The sequence below is a fragment of the Seriola dumerili genome, unplaced genomic scaffold, assembly GCF_002260705.1.
Source record: "Seriola dumerili isolate Sdu_G_001 unplaced genomic scaffold, Sdu_1.0 BDQW01002262.1, whole genome shotgun sequence".
In the NCBI taxonomy this organism is placed as follows: Eukaryota; Metazoa; Chordata; class Actinopteri; order Carangiformes; family Carangidae; genus Seriola; species Seriola dumerili.
The window spans coordinates 645,345-665,395 of NW_019176517.1; the positions used below are offsets into that span (position 1 = coordinate 645,345).

The 20,051-nt window shown below is 43.0% G+C and overlaps 1 protein-coding gene across 1 annotated transcript in view; it reads right to left on the reverse strand.

The window, feature by feature from the left end:
* LOC111239302 (calcium/calmodulin-dependent 3',5'-cyclic nucleotide phosphodiesterase 1C-like) overlaps window positions 1-11,357 on the reverse strand; it is a 207,309-nt gene extending 195,952 nt beyond the window's left edge. Inside the window, exons 1-3 of the mRNA XM_022769149.1 lie at window positions 11,273-11,357; window positions 8,670-8,720; window positions 8,381-8,540 (exon numbers count right to left, since the gene is read on the reverse strand). Of these exons, the coding sequence (XP_022624870.1) occupies window positions 8,381-8,540; window positions 8,670-8,720; window positions 11,273-11,357 (296 nt within the window). The remainder of the gene's footprint in view (window positions 1-8,380; window positions 8,541-8,669; window positions 8,721-11,272) is intronic.
* Window positions 11,358-20,051: the final 8,694 nt, after the last annotated feature.

Consider the following 20,051-nt stretch of genomic DNA (forward strand, 5'->3'; position numbering starts at 1 on the left):
ACGGCGTCTAGGTGACACTGGACCATGCATCTTCTTCCGATGAGACTGATGAGCTTGTTTTGGCGTTGTGAGGGCACGTAGCTGGTGTGTGTGTCATTTTGGGGTTTGCTGGCTGGTTGTGGGGTGGCATAGAGAGTGTCTGTGTGATCACTTGGTGGCTTTTGTGAACGTGAGGGGGTATTTTGCAGAGACACAGGGTTAACTTGGGACCTGGAAGGTGGAAGGGCTACTGTGGGTCCCGGCTCAGCAACCCCCTCCCGTTTCCCTGCGTGCATCTGCCCTGCCTGCAGCCACGAGAAAGGTGGCCTTCCTGTCCACATCGATAGCAGTGTCTACATGAGTCACCTGCCTGAGCCTCTCTGCATACCTGACATCCTCTAGCCCCTCTTGCAGCTGATGATGGCCGGGTGTCTGTGCTTGGCCTTGACTTTGTTGCTTCTAATGTTTCACTGAACATTCTCTTCACTTCAAGAACATCAGCCCTGAGGCCCTCAATAAGTTTCACCGTCTCTGGATCTGGTCCTTTACTCTGTCCTTGTTTTTTCTTTGTGGAGACTATATTCCCTACTTTTGTCTGTGTTTCATCATTTGTATCTGTTTCACTATTGGGGGGCAACTGGCTGTGGTTAGCTCGCAGCTCTGTGTGTATCTCGTTTACTCTAGGTGGCTTGACTGCAGTGTTTCTCTTGAGCTTATTTTGTCGCTCTAGCTCAAGACTGGCAGCCTCATTCATTTTTTCAATCAGTACCTCCTCTGTGACTCTGGGGTTGCTAAGGTGAGGTTTCAGCTGAAACTTCACTGCCTCGCTGAACAGACCAGTCTCTAATGAGCGAAGGAATTTACGCTGGATTAAGTCTGAACTGAATTGTTCCCCCTTGTCCTCATCACCAGACTTCCAGAGCAGTTTCTCCCTGAGCTCTATTGCCCTGAACAGAAAACCCTGGGCAGATTCTTTGGGATCTTGGGCAATGTTCATGAGTCTGTGGAGCAGGTCTGATGATGAGTCAACTTTGTAATGTCCTCTCAATATGGTTTTTAATGCGGGAAGTGTGAGGTCTCGCTTCACCTCCAGCAGGTCTCGAAGGTGAAGGCCAGGGCTTACAGCTTTAATCACAGCCTCGATTATTTCAGTCTCTGAGTAGCCCTTCTTGAGCCCAGACACGATCTGATTGGTCAAGCTGGTGAAAGATAATTTGTCTTTCTGTCCAGCCTCCCCTATTTGGCCCCAAATCCGGAACTCTTTCCTCAAAGTCACTTCTGGTGCTGTGAGGGGTGTAGGCTGATTGGCTTCCCTTTCCTTCACTACTGCCATGCTGCTAAACTGGGCCCCCAAAGCTCCTATCTTCTCCTCTAGAGCCCGACATGCCTCTGCCTGAGCCTGCTGGAGCTGTCCATACTCTTGTTTCCGTCTCTCGATTTCACTAGGTGCTGCTGGTTGTGTGTCTGCTTCATCTGAAGGTTGGTCTCATAATGACTGGAGGAATAATTGGAGATCATACATGAACTGCTGGAACACCTGAGGCTCCTCACTCTCTTCCATCTCATCCAAAGTGCCCTCGGCCAGACGAATTAGGGCCCGATGAGACTGTTCTCTGAATCCGTCCCCTGCTGGCTCGCTGCACTGTAGATGCTGACACACTGTGATGAGCTCTGATTTCACAAGCGTCCACAGCACTGCACTGATCTCGTCCTGAAGTTGCTCCATCTTGGATTTTTCGCTGAACGTACTTTTCTAGGTTCGTCTCTTGGGAAGGGACTCTCGGCTGTCCTAACAGTCCCTCCTGGCTCGCCAAATAATGTTACACACTGACTGTCGACACTGGTGATCCAAGTGCAACAGGAATTTTATTGTTTTAATCAGGAATGCTCACCTGCAACCGAACAGAAAGACAGTCTGAGTTTTCAACGCTGCTGTAACTACGACTGTCTGTGATATGACTGAGCGGACTTCCTTAACTAAGGTTTTACCGCGTCAAGTCAAACCTTACTCTACGGCCGTGAAACCAGCAAGCTGCCATGCTAACATCGCGGCCGAAGTTAGTTGCGCCGCCATGCTAACATCGCGGCCGAAGTTAGTTTCAGCTGCCCTCTCCCTGCACCGCTCAATACACATGCAAAACACCAATACAACAAACCCTTACCATCACTATTTATTGTACTACTTGTGTACTTATCTCACCTGCAACCAAACAGAAAGACAGTCTGAGTTTTCAACGCTGCTGTAACTACGACTGTCTGTGATATGACTGAGCGGACTTCCTTAACGAAGGTTTACAGCGTCAGTCATTCAAATTACCAGCTGCTACCGCCATCTATTGGTGAGAAGTAGTATAACTAAACCAAACTGAAATCAGGTGAGTTTTCTTCTATTTACACAAATATTAAAAAAATAATAATAATAATCAGAAAAATAATGGTGGGGGGGCCAGGTTAATAACATAAACTAATCTAAACACAATTCTGGGAACAGTCTTAACTCATGAAATGCCCAGGGTGCCACACATATCTCTGTCCGTTCTCCTCGTGAGTAAGAAATAACGCTCTTGTCTTTCTCTTCTTTGTGTCAGTATTAAATGTCTTAGGTGGTGTAAACCTGACATTACTTGGTCCTTCGAGCCGGATACCAATAGACCTGAGGATTCCAGCGGGAGGGTGGACTCCAGAAAAGACTGTGGCCACAGCAGGGCTCTATAGTATGAGCTCTTGAAATCCTTTTCCAGGACTGGATGTTTACCCGCCGGCTGGGATCTGATGGTTGACGGTATTCCGAGAGGGGAAGGACAACAGCGGTGAGTACAGTTTGGTTAAAAACAAGCGACTGACTGAGGGTCATTGCGCGTTGTAACAAACCCTGTAAATCCTAGGCACTGACAGGTAAAAGAAGGACGACGGAGTCCGAGATAATCCGTAACAATAATGGGCAGCGGAGTCCCGTAAAATTCCGTGGAAAAACAAACTGTGTACGAATGACTGAGTGTATGGAGATTAAAATACCACTAGGTATTTTGTCTCATATAAAACAGTGGGAACGTAAACAGCAAACCTCTTGTGGATGCAAAGGCAAGAATTCTCCACTCGAAAGAGTTGAAGTGAGAATTACCACAACAGGGAATTGAACTGCTGTCCTGCTGACAGAAAAAAACCCAGTCTTTAGAACACCCTAGGTGTTAACAGGACTGGCCCAAATTCTCTAAAATACAAGAAACAACTAAATCTCGAGTTAGGGAAAAGAACTTTCTGTACAAAAGTTGAAGAAAAAAATTTTAGAGAGTCAGACCTGAACAAAATTAAAGTACCTAGGGAGATAAATACCAGCAAAGTTAAAACCTTGGGAGACGTCCCAACGATTCCAAGCAACAAAGCATAAAAAGAAAAAATATAAGTAAAGAAATAAATAAATAAATATATTAATAGATAAATAAATAAAATAAAATAAAAATAAGAAGGTAAAATGGGAAAGGGGCAAACCAACCCCAAAGGAAGAGTTATCATGTAAAGATTGGAAATATGTTGAGAAACAGGATCCAAGTAAAATAAAACACCTAGATAAATGGATAACAAAATATGGATTTGAGGGCCGACTAAGCACTCAAAAAATAGCCATGCTAAAGACCGAAATAATCACAAAAAAACAAAAAATGATCCCAAGAAAAGGGAAAAAGAGGAATACAGTGACATTGGAATTTTGGATGAAGATGGCAGGAAAGAGAGAGGAAGGGGAAAGAAAGCGTAGGAAAGAAGAAGAGCAGGATGTTTGAACTTGTCCTGAGGGACGGGAAAGTTAAACATGTAAAGGATTTGTAAATGAAACTAGAAGAATGTTGTCTGAAAGCTGAAGAGATTAAAGACGAGATGGATAAAGTGTGTTTTGGAAACTGAAATAGATTGTATGTGCAAGATGTGTCAATCCAACAACTTTCCCTTGTGTAAATTGATGTGGTATCTTGCTCGTAGATGGATGATTGGTCGGTAAAACTCAAGTGAGTGTAATCAATGGAAAAAGTATGTAGGGGAAGAGCGATGAAAAAGAAGGTTTTTGTATGTGCACAAGATGTTTTTGTCATTGAGATGGAAAAAAGAAAAGAAAAGGAAAAGGCAATTTGCTTGCCACAAACTGTATTTAATAAAAGATCTAAATCCTGCCACTTTGTTACCACTCCCAGAAGAAGGAGTAAGACATGACTGTCAGGAATTAGCCGAACAGACAGCAAAAAGCAGAACTGACCTAAAAGACCAACCTTTAGGAGGAGGGGAAGTTCTATTTGTGGACGGGTCGTCCAAGAAGAATGACCTAGGCAAAACGCAGACTGGATATGCAGTAGTGACTCAAAATAAAGTGCTAAAAGCTAAACAACTACCTTCACATCTCTCAGCACAAGCTGCTGAGCTCATAGCACTGACAGAAGCATGCAAATTAATGAAAGATAAAGATGCGACAATCTACACTGACAGCCAGTTTGCTACAGTACATACCTTTGCACAATATTGGAAGAACAGAGGCATGGTGACCTCGACTGGGAAACCAGTAACACACGCCACCCTGTTGAAAGAACTATTACAGGCAGTTCAGTTACCCAAAACATTGGCGGTATGTAAATGTGCAGCACACACATCAGGGACAGATGAAGTTTCCCTGGGAAATGCTTTCGCAGATAAGACCGCAAAAGCGGCCGCTGAAGGACAGCTCGAAGTGTTGTCTCTGGAGGAAGATAAAAAACTAGATGATGTAATACTAGAAGAAATGCAACACCAAAGTCCACAATCAGAGAAAGACACTTGGATAAAAAATGGAGCAAAACTATACAAGGGCACATATGTATGACCTGTGAATAAACCTATCCTACCAAAAAATTTATACAAGTGGGCGGCTATATTGAGCCATGGTGTAACACATGTCTCAACAGGAGGGATGGTAGGACAGATACATCAATACTTTACTACCTATGGCTTTAACTCTTATTCAAAAAATTTTTGTAGAGCATGTTTAACTTGTGCAAAGCATAACCCACAAGGAAACCTAAGACCACGAAGGGGCCGTTTCCCCACAGCCCAATATCCGTTTCAAATAATCCACATGGACTTTATAGAATTAAACCAAAGTGAGGGGAAAAAGTATTGTCTAGTCATAGTTGATGTGTTTTCAAAATGGACTGAACTTTTCCCCACAAAACACCCTGATGCACTAACGGTGGCTAAAGCGTTGTGCAAGGATATCATACCAAGGTATGGGATCCCTGAAAGAATATATAGTGATAACGGAACTCATTTTGTCAACCAGATCGTCAAAAAGGTTGGAACAATGTTCCATATCGACTTAAAAAATCACTGTGCTTATCATCCACAAAGTGCAGGGCTAGTGGAACCGGGAGACTGGGTGCTAGTAAAAAGTATAAAGAAGAAACACTGGCACTCACCCAAGTGGGAAGGACCCTATCAAGTATTGCTAACAACTCCCACTGCGGTAAAAATAGCAGAAAGATCAACTTGGATTCATCTGACCCATTGCAAAAAGGTCATTTCGGTTGAAAGCTCCGATAGGGGAGGTGAGCCAAAGACTGATAATAGGGTGGATCCAGACGTGTAGAGACTGGATAGACCCGAAAGTCAGTGAAGATTTTATAAGACACCGAACCCAGTAGAGGAGGAAATATTTCAGCCGCAATGACTCCCAATGGGTTAAAGAACGCTGTTCGAGGTTGGATGGTGACACTGTTCCTAATTCTAACCTTTCTGCTTGTGTGGTACTTATGGGAACCACCGAAGGAATGACCAACTAGAAATAAGACTCTTAATCTAACACAGCAAAATACAACCCACAAAAGAAGCAGGCGTAGCACAGATCATGGGTGGGATAGCGTACCTTGGATAGTAGAGTGGACATATGATAATGCCATCCGTGTAACTGTAGCTCCCAACACCAGCACTGTTCTAACCTTTCCTATAAAAAACCTCAAGGGATTTTGGGGTAACAACCAGCCGACTCCAACTACAGGGGAAGGAAGGGAATATCACTGGTGGTACTTAACCAGCAATGTTTTAGATGTAAGTTGGAATACTCTAATCACTGACGAAAGCCAATATTGGGCACCAGGGTCGGAAACGTCAGCAAAATATTTCAAGGATAAAATAACCTTAACACACAACGGTGCAAGTTTAGGGTTAACAGTATCCTTACCTGCCGGTCCCTACCCTGTTCCCAACGCTACCTTAAACGGAACGTCATGTTTTACATTTTTATTGTGGGCCAGACACTCCAGGATAGATCCATATTACCCTTGGTGTGTAAATAACACCATGGAGCAGAGTGATGTGCCAATAACCAATAATTATACGGCAATCAAGGTCTTTAAGGCTGAAGGGAAAGATGTCGATGAATGGTTTAGGGTTACTACAGGAGTTTCGGGACAAAGCAACAATTGGTTACTTATGGTAGAGCAAATATGTCTAAAAGAGACTGTGTGGTGTGCATGAATCCTAGGCCACTTCTGCAAGTAATCCCTGCAATAATACCACAACAGTGTGTGGTTGAAGTTATGAACAAAACAAATCCAAATTCCACATGTAGCAGCTGGGATTCTGTTTTTCCCGTCACCAAGGCAACAGCAAAGAAACCTGTGTTCTCTAAAAAGGTGGCACCTGGTAATTTTACATGCGTTAACATGACTGGTAGTGGCCAATATCTAAGTAATCTCTCTGAATCTGAGTGCACTGAAGGCATAATCACAACAGCCAATTTCAAGCCTGTGTCTCGAGGAGACATATGGTGGTGGTGTGGGGATGACAGGATATTTGACAGCTTCCCTGCAAATGTAACAGGATTGTATGCCTTAGTGACTGTTACCTGTATCTATATATCCCATATCAGTAAAAGACTTAACAAAAAATCTAAATGCCAAGATGCCCCAACAGTGGCATCTAAAGAAAAGAGCAGCGGATGGCGATCAGACAACAATCCTACATAAATTGATGCTATTGGGGTGCCAAGAGGGGTACCTGACGAGTACAAATTGGTTGATCAGGTGGCTGCTGGATTTGAATCATCAATTTGTTGGTGGTGTACAATTAATAAAAACGTAGACAGAATAAATTACATCCACTATAACGTTCAGAAATTGGGAAATTGGACAGAAGCTGGGTTCGAGGCGGTACATGGTCAACTAGCTGCAACGTCACTCATGACTTTCCAGAACAGAATAGCGGTTGACATGCTCTTGGCGGAAAAAGGAGGAGTGTGTGCAATGTTCGGTGAACGGTGCTGCACATTCATTCCTAATAACACTGCTGCTGATGGCAGCCTCACCAAAGCTATAGAGGGCCTTCGAACTCTAAATGGCAAAATGAAAGACCACTCAGGGGTAGATACCACGATGTGGGATTCTTGGATGGATGCGTTTGGGAAATATAGAACTCTGGTATCCTCTGTGTTGGTCTCAATAGCAGTATTTGCTGCTGTCTTAACCTTATGTGGATGTTGTTTTATTCCCTGCTTACGTTCATTGTTAAATCGTCTTATTACCACAGCCATCTCACCCATGGAAAACCAAATAGCACAAATGTATCCACTATTAGGTAAAGGATCTGATGGTGATACCAATAGTGAGGATGACGATGCTGAAACGACGTACTATGGAGTACCTGACCTACTCCCTAACCCTGGAGATTATGTGTAAAGTAATCTCTCAGGAGACTCTCTGGGTGTAAGCATATTTGTGTTCATAAAAATGATCTTACAACTGAAAATCTTTTGAAGTGGTTGCCTAAGTGATATGAGAATTTGAGCAAATATGTGATAAACAGGAGGGAAATGTTGGAATAATTGTATATATGAATTTATCTCATATTTACTAATTAACCATGTATCCTGCTTTACAGTCCTATAATCATGCATATAGTTTGTCATATGATAATAACCATGCATACAGTTTGTCTTGTGATGAAGTTGTGTTACAGGGAGTAGCTGATAAAGGGGATCACGATGCACAGAGCAGACTGGAGCCTGATTGTTCTACTTCTACATCATGGGATGAACATTTGAACAATGTATCATCAGGCACCCGTCATATTGCTTTTGTGTGATTCTCAGTTCTTTAAGATAAGCAATGACTTGTAACTAAGGAATGCCTGGAATGCCTGGCGTGATAATAAAAAGAGAGGAGACGGCGGAATATGCTCAGAGCGGGTTGGAGATTGTAACTGAGCATATCTCTGTCCGTTCTCCTCGCGAGTAAGAAATAACGCTCTTGTCTTTCTCTTCTTTGTGTCAGTATTAAATGTCTTAGGTGGTGTAAACCTGACAATAATTATAAGGAGAAACAAACGCCAGTTTATGTGTTTCTTTCGGAGTAAATGTGTGTTGGGTTTTTTTGTGTGTATGTGAGACCTGATAGCAGTCTTCTCCATGGCGTCAGGTGAATCAGGGATTGGCAGCTCATCAGCCAGGATCTCTTCAGCACTGGAAGAGCTGATCAGGATTCCTTTGTGATCAGTGATACCAATGCCAGCTGTGACAGCAGTGCATAATGCATTCTGGGACCGTGAGCCTGAATATACAAACAAACATCCTTTGCTTGCTTTTCATTTCTGTTCAACAACACCATCTCATGATAACAATGGCTTAATTTCCAGAGCTGAACTTGAAATTGAGACAACTGAGACTTTGGTGAACTCACGTGCAAAGTGGGCCAGTGGACAACGGTTGCTTTCCCCCGCCTCGTTGGCAACTGTATAGAGAAGAATTAAAATTTCTGTCATTTAATTACCTCAGTAGTAATGTAAATTAGAAGGTTAAAGGATTATGTATGTAAGATATAAAACAATCACAATTCAACCCTACAATTTTCATTTATTTGGGACTGTGTTGGAGTGTACAGATTGTGTTTGATTGACATCTCCCACCCTCTCCTTGTTATGGTGTAAAGGATTTGTGGACCCAAAGGCAGACGAGAACAAAAAGCTGGTTGGTACAAAATGTAATTTAATTACAAAAGATAAGCAAAAACTGAGGAACTGGAAAGCAGAACTTAGAATGTCCAATATACTGGCAAAACTCAAGAACATGAGGAAAAATCAGGGGGATTGACCAGGAACAAACATTAGCCTCACAAAAGAGAAACTGACAAAGAAAGAGGGGAAGACAAAGACTTAAATACAGAAGGGAGGCAAGGGTAATTGAACACAGGTGAAACACATTAGGGCAGGGCAGACAATCAAGACAAAGAAAGGTAAAACAACATTAGACACACAAGGAAAGTTACTTCAAAATAAAACAGGAAATAAACCAAAAGTCCAAACAAAGAGTCCAAACACGTTCCAAAAGTCCGAAAACAGTCAAACCAATCAGGACACTCCTATTGCACCTGTTAAAGGGGGACAACCTGCACCTTTATTATCCATACTAGTACATTCAGTTTCAGTACTAGTACATTCCCAGGATACCTGTGCTCCACTTCAGCCTATGCAAAGGTCTAATCAGCCAGATACTGTACCTTAAAACACTTGTGAGGGTGTGCAGGACTGTATGTGAGTGAATTGACATATTAAAGCTGCACTCTTAAACTTAACTTGTTGGCAATTGTAAATAGTAACCACATATCCTATAAGGTTTCATCCAGTTTATTTAGTATTCTTGGTGGTTGTGATATTTAAAACAAAGGATACGATAGTTAAAATCACCACTAAACCAATTAAGATTCTGAAATAATGTTACACCTGAATACTGAAGAATAAGTAAATTAATGTCTTCTGTAACAAAATAAATACAGACAGATCTAAGACGCAAATGGACACCTGACACCTCAAATTTTTGATGGAAGGCACCCAGAGAGAGAAAAGGATGAATAGGTACAGTGTGTGTGTGTGTGTGTGTGTGTGTGTGTGTGTGTGGATGGGGAGTACATCTGGAATCAGTAAAGGAAGGAGATAATGAACAGCCAGATTACACTCTGTGGCAGAGGCCACTTCATTAGTGATAATGGCTCCCTGAGCTCAGCACCCTAGCAACTGACAACACACACTGACATTTATTTGCACCAGTGAAAATTATGTCACAGTCATTTCCTGTCTCTTCCGGTTCCCATAGAGACAGCAACCTGTAAACACAGACACACTTACACACACACATACACACACACATACACATGCTGTAAAGTTCAATGAGTCATATTCTACAAATGTGACTACAAACATATACCATGTATGTATGTATATATATATATATATATAGTAGTGTTCTGAGACAGTTTCAAACTGTTGGTGGACACATAGACCTCCACAAGGCGTGAATTCCAGCCCTGTGCGGATCAGCCAGCAGAGGTATTCACACACATTTTCAAACTCTCTATACTTATGCATAGTGCCTGCAGGCCTCAAATCCACCATCATCATGCCTGTTGTCAAAAAACTTCTGTTAACCTGTCCCAATGAATGTCGGCCAGTTCCTTTTACTCATGCCCTTTCAAAATGCTTTGAACAACTGCTACTCACCCATGTCAAAGATACTGTCCCAGCTGATCAAACAAATTGACTGAGGACGCTATCTGTGGCTATCAATACAGCTCTCTCACCTGGAAAGACACAACACCTACATCAGGGTGCTTTTTGTTGACTACAGCTTGGCTTTTAATACTATCATACCACACACTCGTACTAACTCCTTGCATAACTAACTGGATACTGAATTTCCTCATCATCTGCCCCCAGTATGTCAGACTGGGCAAACACAAATCCCTACACTCACTTTGAGCAATGGTGTCCCCCAGGGCTGTGCGCTAAGCCCCCTTCTTTATGCACCCTTCATGCATGACTGTCAACCCATCCACAATTCAAACACTATTGTTAAATTTATGGGTGATATCACAGTTGGAAGAACACTACTGTCCAAAATCACTGTATGTTAAAACATTAACATTTCCCTCTTTTTATTTCCATTTGGGCACAAATGAAAAGTACACAAAAGCACTAAAATATGTGGACAGGGGTGGCTACTTTTGCCATATAATGTATTACAGAGGATAAAATTGAATGACTTGAATGGGCCCCCAGTTTATAAATTTTTTTTCTTTTGGAGCAAAGAAGGAAGATAACCTAAACATGGAGCAAATTGTACCAGGAAAGTGAGCACCAATTCAAATATGATAAACATTAAGTAAAGAACAAAAACTGTTCAGCAACACAATAGCACCAAGCTCTTTCTCTCTCTCTCTCTCTCTCTCTCTCTCTCTCTCTCTCTCTCTCTCACACACACACACACACACACTGTGTAACAGTCTCTTACCGATGGTGAAGCTAAAGCCATCAATGCTGAAAGTGGCACTCCGACACTTTTTAAATCCCTGTTTCTTCGATGTTGGTTCTGTCATTGCAGCTCTTCATGTGCACTCCTCTCTTTCTCTCAGTGGATGAGTGTGGAGAGAGCAGAGCACTGTTTCCCAGGTGAGGAGTGAACACAGAGGCTGTTCCCCCTGAGAAGCTGTAACCTAGGCAGTGCTTATAGTCCTGCTGAAGGCTGAAGATGCAGCTGAGCTTAGTGCAGTTATGTTCAGGAGGAATTCTACTGCCTGAAGTATACAGTATATTGTATGTTTATACACACAATATACTGTATACAGTGAGGTATACAGTGCATTCAGAATTATTCAGACCCCTTCAATTTTCTATGTTGCAGGCTTATGTTGCATCTTCTCTTTATCAATCTACACTCACTACCTTACAGTGACAAAGTAGAAAAAAAAAAAAAAAAAAATTACCTCAAGTGCCTCCCATTTCTTTTGATCATCTTTGAGACATTTCTACACCTCGATTGGATTCCACCTGTACTAAATTCAATTGATTGGACAGGCACACACCTGTCGATAAAAGCCACTTTTTCACCTTTGACAAACTGTGTGTTTCGACCACAGGAACCAGGGTCTAAATTTAGGTCTGGGGTAATTGATCTACCCCCCAAAAATTCCCTGGTCGGGGGGGTAGTACTTTCCAAAGGATTGGGAACTTTGGGGGATGTGGTCTGCAGCGCTGAACATTTCTGACTGGTCGAGTACTCACTGCATTATATATCACCCGCCATATTTAAAAGCCGGTAACAAGCGAGCGAGCAAGCTCAACATTATTTTCCACACTGCAATACAGGTATGGGAGAAGGTAAAAAAGGGACACGGGACTACAAAAAAAATAAAAGGACCACAACAAGTGGTGGCTAGGGTTGCCATGTGTCCTGTATAAAACGGGAATGTCCTGTATTTGAAAATAAAATGCTGCGTCCTGTATTGAATCAATAAAGTTCCAGGTACTTTTTGGTCGAAATGCGGCTATAAGGTCTCGCAGCTCACAATGCATATCAGAGCAAAAAACAAGCCATGGGGTTGAAGGGAAAGCCTGCAGAGCTCAGTGACTCGATTGTGTCAAGGCACAGATCTGCGGAAAGCTACAAAAAGATTTCTGCTGCATTAAAGATTCCAAGAGCACAGTGGCCTCCATAATTCTTAAATGGAAGATGTTGGGAATGCCTGGCCATACTGAGCTATTGGGGAGAGGGGCCTTGGTAACAGAGGTGACCAAGAACCTGATGCCTGAGCTACAGAGATTCTGTGTGGAGATGGGAGAAGCACAATCATCACTGCAGCACTCCACCAATCTGGGCTTTATGGCAAAAAGGCCAGAAAGAAGCCTCTCCTCAGTGATAGTTTGCAAAAAAGCAACTAAAGGACTTTAAAACTGTGAGAAACAAAATCCTTTTGTCAGGCCGAGACTCAAAGCAGGACTCAGATGCAGAGATTTTAGATAAAAGGCTTTTATTGAATTCACCGGAGACCTCGGACCGAGTGACAAACAAATGGCTATAAACAAAACTAGACACTATACTCTGACTATTGAGAAACAATAAACACTCCAAAAGGAGGGAAAATAACTCAAATCAAAAAGAAACAAATAAACACAAAACGCTCCGTATGGAGGAAAAACCTGTCTATATAAAATAATTTGGCTACAAACAAAAAATCACTCTTGAGGAAAAAACCAAGGACTATGAATCTAAATTATGGCAAGAAATAACAAACAAAAAATTACTCTCTTACAAGGAAAAACAAAGGGCAATGAATCTAAGCTAGGATAAGAATTAACAAACAAAAAATCACTCTTTAACGAGGAAAAAAACAAAGGACTATGAATCTAAGCTATGGTAAAAATTAACAAACAAAAAATCACTCTTGAACGAGGAAAACGAAGGGCTATGAACTTTAGCTAAGGAAAAAATTACAAACAAAAAATCACTCTTCACTAGGTACATACGGCTTACTATGGCGATTACTATGGCTGTGGACATGGACCAAGGCTCTGGTGCAGGACAAGGACAAGGACAATGACACTCTGGCACAAGACAAGGGGAACACAGACTATTTAAACACATGGAGGGAAATAGGGGACAGGTGGAAACACTTAGGGCAATCAGACTGAGACACATGAGGAAGAGCAAGTGACCTGAAACGAGAGGAGAATTACTTTTCAAAATAAAACAGGAAATGACAGGACAAAACAAACCCAAGACAAGACAACCTCACCACGGTGTGACACCTTTGGTCTGATGAAACCAAGACTGAACTGTTTGGCCTCAATTCTAAGCGTCCTGTCTGAAAGAACCCTTGATGGACAATTGGTTTTCTTTCTGGAATTGTTTTTCCTTGTCGAAGAAGAAAGGTTCAACCTTATCAAACTAATCAGAGGAGAAGAGAAGCAGATGTGTTGTGTCTTCCAAGTGGCCTATATAGATCTGTGATGCACATGTTAATCATGCACGTCAAATACTGTTTGATGTTGACCTTTTGTTATCTTGCCCTCTTCCTCTTCTTCACCATCTGCAGGGGCAGCATCGGCTCGCCTTTCTTCACTGCTCATACAGCAACAACTTTTCTCTTCACGGCTCTCTTCTCTGCGGGCCAGGTTGGAGCTGACTGCTGCACTCCACTCTCTCAATAGCAGTAATGCGAGAGTCTGTCTCAGATTAATCAAGAGTGAATAAGTTTAATTTAGTTTGAACAGATACAACACAAAGTCTGCCAGTTGATTTTTACAAGCAACAGAAGCCACGAAGCAGCCTTGGCTGCTTACAGAGTTGGTGTCTACTAAAATATTTACATGCTTTAATGTAAATGTTGCAGCGTGAGTAGTGACAGGAACTAGGGAAAGAGATTCATATCTCCTCTGTGTTAGCTTCTTTGCATCGGGTTTCTATAAAATCCAAAATAGCGTTTAATATTCTCCTTCTAACCTAAGCACCATCGTATCTTAAAGCACTCATGGTAGCTTATTATACCAAAAGAACACTACTCTCAAAATGCAGACTCTCTCTCTCCCTGTGTATTTATATCATAATACATTTAAATCAGGATAGACTCATTTGTGTAAACAAATGAACTTTAATTGCCATGTGCAAAACAAGACAGAAAGTGAGAGATATGTCTTTGGCGATTAGACCCCATTGTGATTTCATCATATGTGAAAAAGGGGTTGAGGCTGTGCAAAGTATAGGAACCCCACCCCCCACCCCACCGGGGTCTAGATACTGGTAGTGGTCCTGGCTGGAGATCTGAATGTGATGAGGAGTGATGATGAGCTTGTCCTGACTGGATATGAAGACTGCAGGTGGATGGAGTGGAGGAGGTCGCAGCAATTTGCACTGGATATGAAGACTGGAGGTTAAAGGCGTGGAGGAGGGTTGCAGCAAACACACTGAAATGACAGTTGACAGCAGGGAGGAGGAGAGCAAAATGTAAAAGTATGACAGGGACAACATGATTGGCTGGTTGAGATTGTGGTGAGATCTGATTGGTTGCCAAACACCGGAAGTCAGCTGATCACGAGGAGTGGGGTGACAGAGGGAAAAACAAGATAATTGTGAATGGAAGTGGAATAGAGATAGTGTTCTGGATTGAATTTACGCTAAGCTTCATTTCAGCTTCAATCAGGAGAGACTCATTTGTGTAAACAGACAAACTTTTATTGCCATTTGGAAAATGAGAGCGGAAAAATCTGAGAGTCCAAGTCACATGGACACCACGAACAAGATGACGGCGGATTAAGGACTCTCCACTCACCGACATGTAAAGTTACAAATTATCTTTGAGTAGAGGCTCGTACTTTTTAAAAATTTTCCTCAGTTTCAGAAAATAAACAGTTGGCATTGTTTAGGCACAACTAAAGCCAGATGTCAACGTCGAAGTATTTCAAAGGCGCAGGCCACGTGCAGACCCGGAGAAGCCCCCCTCATGATGATGACGGCCTTACAGGTGACCTGCCACCAAGCCTCGACAATTTGTTTGCAGAAATTGTTGAAATTAACACCACATTGCTGGGAGTGGCGACAGATGTCTCAACTATTAAGGAGATACAATGGAGCTGAAAACCACAGTGATGGTGTTACAACCCGGCTCACAGGGGAAAGGGAAGCAACACAAAACTTAGTTGGTAATAGGTATAAAGTTGTTTATTGTATCATAAATTGTAAAAATAATGGTTTATATGAAGAAAAAAACACAAACCAAGGAATGGGGCCGGTGGGTGCTGTCCAAATCAAAAACAGAATATAACAAAAGGAGGACTCTTTATGAGCTAATCAGTACAAGGGATTATCCACTTGAAAGTAAAAGGAGAAACAAAACTTGCTACCAAGGCCGACTAAAGAACCAAAATACACCGGAAACAGCACCCCTGCACCTAGTGTTTTTAACAATACAAATGGCTACGAGCAGATGAACCAGCAAAATCAGTGTCAGTATTAAATCTAAACCTGACCCCACTTCCAGGCTTTCAAGATTACCAGCAGTAAGTTACAAAACAAAACTGTGGGACAACAAACAACCACTCTGTGCTATCATAAGGTTCACACACTACAAATGTTCTTACAACAAAGAGGCGAGCTGCCACTAACAGTCAGCTGCCACGACTGACAGACGGGCGGGAGCTTTATAGCTGGGTGTTCCTGATTGGGCGGCAGGGATTGGCCAGCTGCAAACAAACCGCACCAATTAGGCTAGAGAGGGTGGAGCATCCGTGTGGACAGGAGCAGGCCGCTCGGCAGGCAGCCTGGCAAACAGAAAAATTAAACACAACAAAAGTGGCCAGAGTAGCGGCCGTAACAGATGGCGATGCAGGAGAGATTGGCAGAAGCCGAAACATGCATTATGCGCCTAGAGGAGGCCTCAGAGCAGCTACTCACAGGCGAAGATGAGAGAGGCAAGCTAACGGATGCTATGTGGGGCCACATTCAAGCTCTGGAAAACCACAGTAAAAAGGAATAACGTGAGGCTGGTAGGCTTGAAAGATGCTTTCAGGACTAATGGCACATTGCTGAGCTGTGTTCAGAAGATTTTGACATAGGACCTGGGGCTTTGTGCAGAAAGATTGACAGAGCACAATAGCTGCTCGCACCGATGCCAGACCCAGACCGACCTCCAAGACCGGTGCTCATACGCTTCCTCAGAGAGAGTCAGCGAGGGACAAGGTGGTTACTGCAGCCAAAGAAAAGTGGTGCTTCGAATAGGAAGGATGTCAGCTTTCTGTATTTCCCAATATGACAAAAGAGCTGGTGGAGAAGAGAAAAGCTTTCACCTCTGCAAAGAGCAAACTGAGGGAACTCAATATAAAATACATGCTAGCCTACCCGGCTACACTGTGGTTCAAGTGGAAGGGGATTGACCTGATTTTCACGACATTGGCGACAGCGTATAAATTCATCAACAACAATAATAGTGAAGATTGAACATCCGAGGTGGAGTCACGTGACCGGCCGGACAAGATGGCGGCTTAGGCTTTTTGCGCTTCCCCCATCCCCCCTGTTTTTTGCTAGTTTACCCCTTCAAATTAATTTTTGTACTGATATTGTGACGCCTTTAATTGCTTGGGACAAAAATGACTGAATCTGGGAAAAAGAACAGTGCAGGTGGAGCCTCTGCGAAGTCGAACAAAGGAACTCGTGCTACCGAGCTGGACGCTATGGCAGACACGCTAATGGAGAAACAACGTGAATATCTAGAGCCTCGGTTCGCTCAACTTCACGAAATGGGTAAAAGCACAGAGGATAAATTGAACACGATTCAATCTGATCTGGCCTCGCTCTCGGCGAGTATTGGTGTGGTGAAAGCAGATATCAAAGCTCTGAAGAGCACTGTCAAGGAAAACTCTATGGCAGTTGCTAACCACGAGACTGTGCTGCATACACTTGAACTCAAGCTGGCGGACATGGAGGACAGGAATAGACGCTGCAACATTCGTATCATCGGCCTGAAAGAGGGAGCCGAGGGGTCGAACAGTGTGCAATATCTAAACCGGGCACTGCCGGAGTGGTTCCCGTCTCTTCAGACTGCGCAGCCGGAGATAATGCGGGCCCACCGGATCTACGATGGTCGCTCTGCCCGTGACAGGCCCCGCACTCTCATCTTCAACGTCCTCCGCTACACGACACGGCAGGCTATTCTCCGAGCTGCGAAGAAGGATCCGGTCACCGTTGACGGCAAGAGAGTGAGATTTGCCGCTGATTACAGCAATCACACAGTCAAGCGCCGGCAGGCCTTCACCCAAGCGATGGACACCGTGCGAGAAAGAGGAGTTGAATTTTTTCTCCTTTACCCAGTGATTCTGAAAATCAAAGATGGGCCGGATTATCGTGTCTTCAGCAACTCCAGAGAAGCAGAGGATTTCCTCAACTCCCGACCGATGACGACGCAGGAGAGGTCCCCTCGGGCTCCGGCTCGCGAGGCGATCAGCCGGCACACCCGGACCAACACCGCACAGGCGGCTGCGGAGGACCCGTAACAGCCCCTGATCGTCACTCTGGTGCTGAACCGCAGCTAATGGATGGATATGAATCTCATTCACGCATAATCTTCCTGGAGTAAGTTAGTTCGTGGACTGGTTAAGATGTCGTTCTCTCCGGTTATTCTTGGAGTCGCCACGAACTGCCTTCACACCTGGCATTCAGCCACTTTCCCTTTTTGACGCGGCGTTTGCCACAACGGATTACGGTGGATGATCTTTGATTTCTCGTTCACGCACATTTATTGTTTCTGGCTTTAAGCGCCTGCTCGAGTAGTGGGCGTTATAATGGACACGAAAATAAGATAATCCCTAGTCACTAAGAGTGGCGGGTATTGTCATAAGGTGATATCTTTGGTCACGGAATAATTGTGCAACGCTAATTGCTTTGATCTACTTGACTGTTGCCGTTTCACTGCAGCAATTTCCTGGTAGTTTTGTTCCATCAACAGTTTTATGTTATAAAACAATACAGGATCAGCTGAGGAGCATTTCTGCTTTTACACTTTAAGAGCTTGCCTCACATTATGGAGCAGTTTTTAGTTTTACGTCCGGCACAGTCAGCGCATATAATGTTAAGACAGCTACCTTAGTCTCATACTTGAAGTCACAGTTATACCATACTTTGTGTTTATATTTCAGACATCTTAAGGAATTCAGTACATTCGTATACACAGTCCCTCACTGTATGTTTTATGCATCCAGTTTTAAGCATTGAAGGGAGGACTTCTGTGAGGGGTTTTTGCTTTGTAATTTCATTTGAGGAGGGATGGGACTGGCGACTACTGTCCTGTTCCCGCCCAATTTCCGACTATGGTCACGGAGCCAAGTAATAGGGGAGGGTTAATAGTTAGGGCATGTTTTTTGCTCTCTTAGGGGGTTGTGCTGGTGTAATGATGTGATGTTGTTGCGCAATATTATGAACAGGACGTTGAAGCGCACTTTTATTTTGAAGGACAGTATTTTTTTTATGGTTACTCTTGTTCGTTCTTTTGAGGGTTATTAATGTTGTTATAAAGTATTGTGTGGTTGAAAATGTTATCTGTAGGTAAAAACGCAGCTAGATGCTAGAGGAAAGGTCTGGGAAATACAGGAAGTACAATGGGCACTTTATTTTGAAACTGTACTTATCGCGTGGCGCTGGGGGTTTTACTTCCTCTTGCTCCTGACTCTTCCCTGAGAGGTACGCATTTCTGCTGCTCCGCATATTTTCATTGTTTTCGTTGTAAAATGTTAATGTAAGTTATCTTAAACTGTTGTAATGCTGGTGTAGTCACATAGACACGTGTTAAAAGTGTATTTTTTTGGTATATTGTCATGCGTAAGCTTGCTAACTCGAGTGGAGAAGTACTATGGCCGTGTGTGTTGCTAGGCTGCTGCGTAGCTTATAACGCTAGGGTGTACTATTGAGAATGAATGCTCACAGGAGCCATGTGGTGACTGTGTTCATGGTGTTGCAGATCAGAGAGAGCAAAGAGAGCATGTATGAGAAAACACTTGTGAACACCGGTGAATACTTCTTCTCTATAATACAGGTATGTGAGTTTACGCACTTTATGTTCTTAAGCTTATGTTGATGTAAAACATTTTATGTATTTTATTTAATTTTGCATTATAAACCCTCTTGCTCCTGACTCTTCCCTGAGAGATCAGAGAGAGCAAAGAGAGCATGTATGAGAAAACACTTGTGAACACCGGTGAATACTTCTTCTCTATAATACAGGACGGAGAATAAATTGTGTCGTGACCAGCTACAGTGTGTGTCCTCTCCATTCATCGTAATCGAACACAACGCAGAATTAGACCCACTACACTGGGAGGGGGGTGGGTTAAAACATCATTTGTTTTTCAGTTTTTTTCTTTCTATTTGTTTCTATGTGGAGCGGCTCACACTGTGGATTTTGTGTTACTTTCTTTTTGTATGGAAGGAGAAGGGCTTGACTGGATTAAGTTGTATACATATCTGTCTGGGTTCATTTTTTCAGATGGTCACGGGTGCTGTCCTCATGTCTGTGTCGGCATTCACTATAGAGGTCAATACCCTAAATCATGCCTGAGCTTAATGTCTTGAGTTGGAATGCAGGTGGTCTGAACAGTCCCCACAAAAGGATTAGCACGCTGGGTTTATTACGTAGGAGGAGAATTGACGTTGCATTAGTACAGGAAACGCATCTCCTGGCTGCTGATATTAGACGCCTTGCGGATAAACATTATCATGTGATATCTTCCTCCACATCTGGAACAAAGAC